At 43.8% G+C, this 1036-nt stretch overlaps 1 protein-coding gene across 1 annotated transcript in view; it reads left to right on the top strand.

Moving 5' to 3' along the window:
* Pmar_PMAR006855 (conserved hypothetical protein) overlaps nt 1–1036 on the top strand; it is a gene marked incomplete at both ends in the record, with an annotated part of 3851 nt that overhangs the window by 2087 nt on the left and 728 nt on the right. The window contains 3 exons of the mRNA XM_002788117.1: nt 29–88; nt 510–588; nt 638–755. Of these exons, the coding sequence (XP_002788163.1) occupies nt 29–88; nt 510–588; nt 638–755 (257 nt within the window). The remainder of the gene's footprint in view (nt 1–28; nt 89–509; nt 589–637; nt 756–1036) is intronic.

Genomic DNA, 1036 nt, shown 5'->3' with positions numbered 1-1036 from the left:
AGAAGTGAGTTCCTCATCACTTGTTCAGGAGTATCAGCATCGGCTGTCTCGGTCGTAAGGCTCGTGAGGCACCTGTCAGTATGCAGCAGTAGGCCTCCTATTGAGGATGTTCTGGGAGTACTTGAGGCCTGTCTGTTGTTGGATAATCACATGGAGTATTCTCCTCAGTGGTTTAGTCTTGGAACTGTTGGCAGGTATTACCCGGTTCACTCAGTGCAGTGTGGAAAAATATGCACAGGTGTTGGTGACAATATGAAATTCTATGGGAATTTTGGGAAATTCTCGTCGGTTTCTGAAAATTTCTACCCGAGTTCGTATAGCCACTCTGAATAGTGCGGAAAATCCTGAGCTCAGCTGAGGAAGGTAAAGATATATTCCAACACTACTTCTAACCGAATTCAAATGTAAAGTTGTACAATTTTTGGGGGAACTCTTGAGCTCAGCTGAGGAAAGGGTGCATATTTTCCTCCAAGACTGACTTGTGCATGCGTGCAAGTTCATGTTTTTAGATTCGGATTGCATCTGGCTAAACTGTGTTGTACTTCATCAACGAAAAAGGAGATACTGCAGTGTGCAGTCATTGATCGGGTGGAATCCCCCATGGTCGGATTGAAATTTCACGATAGTGTGTATTCAGATTTCACGAGTAGTAGAGGTTAAAATTAGAGAACACGTAACAGCGAGTACGGGTAAAGGGTTGGTGTTGAAGCCTAGGACTGTGTCGAAGTTGGCTTTGACTTTGGCGCAGTTGGAGCGTTGGAGAGATCTTGAGGCGTGGCGTGCGCTATTGTTGTTGATGACAGCATGTGTGGAGGAAATGGATCAGGAGCATGTGAGTGGTGATAGTTGTGGTGATAGCATGGGAATTCTGAAGAAATTTTGGAAAATTTTCCTGTTGGTTTTCGTACACTTTTGCCTCAGCATTTGTATGTGAATTTTGTGTTTCCTGATACATCAACATCGGTAGTATTCGTTTAGATCTGGTAGAACTATTAGTTGATTGCTCATGTGCTGCAGAAGTAGATTCACTCTGGAG

This window comes from Perkinsus marinus (assembly GCF_000006405.1).
Source record: "Perkinsus marinus ATCC 50983 genomic scaffold scf_1104296928836, whole genome shotgun sequence".
Classification (NCBI taxonomy): domain Eukaryota; phylum Perkinsozoa; order Perkinsida; family Perkinsidae; genus Perkinsus; species Perkinsus marinus.
This window is presented reverse-complemented; position numbering and strand designations above follow the sequence as displayed.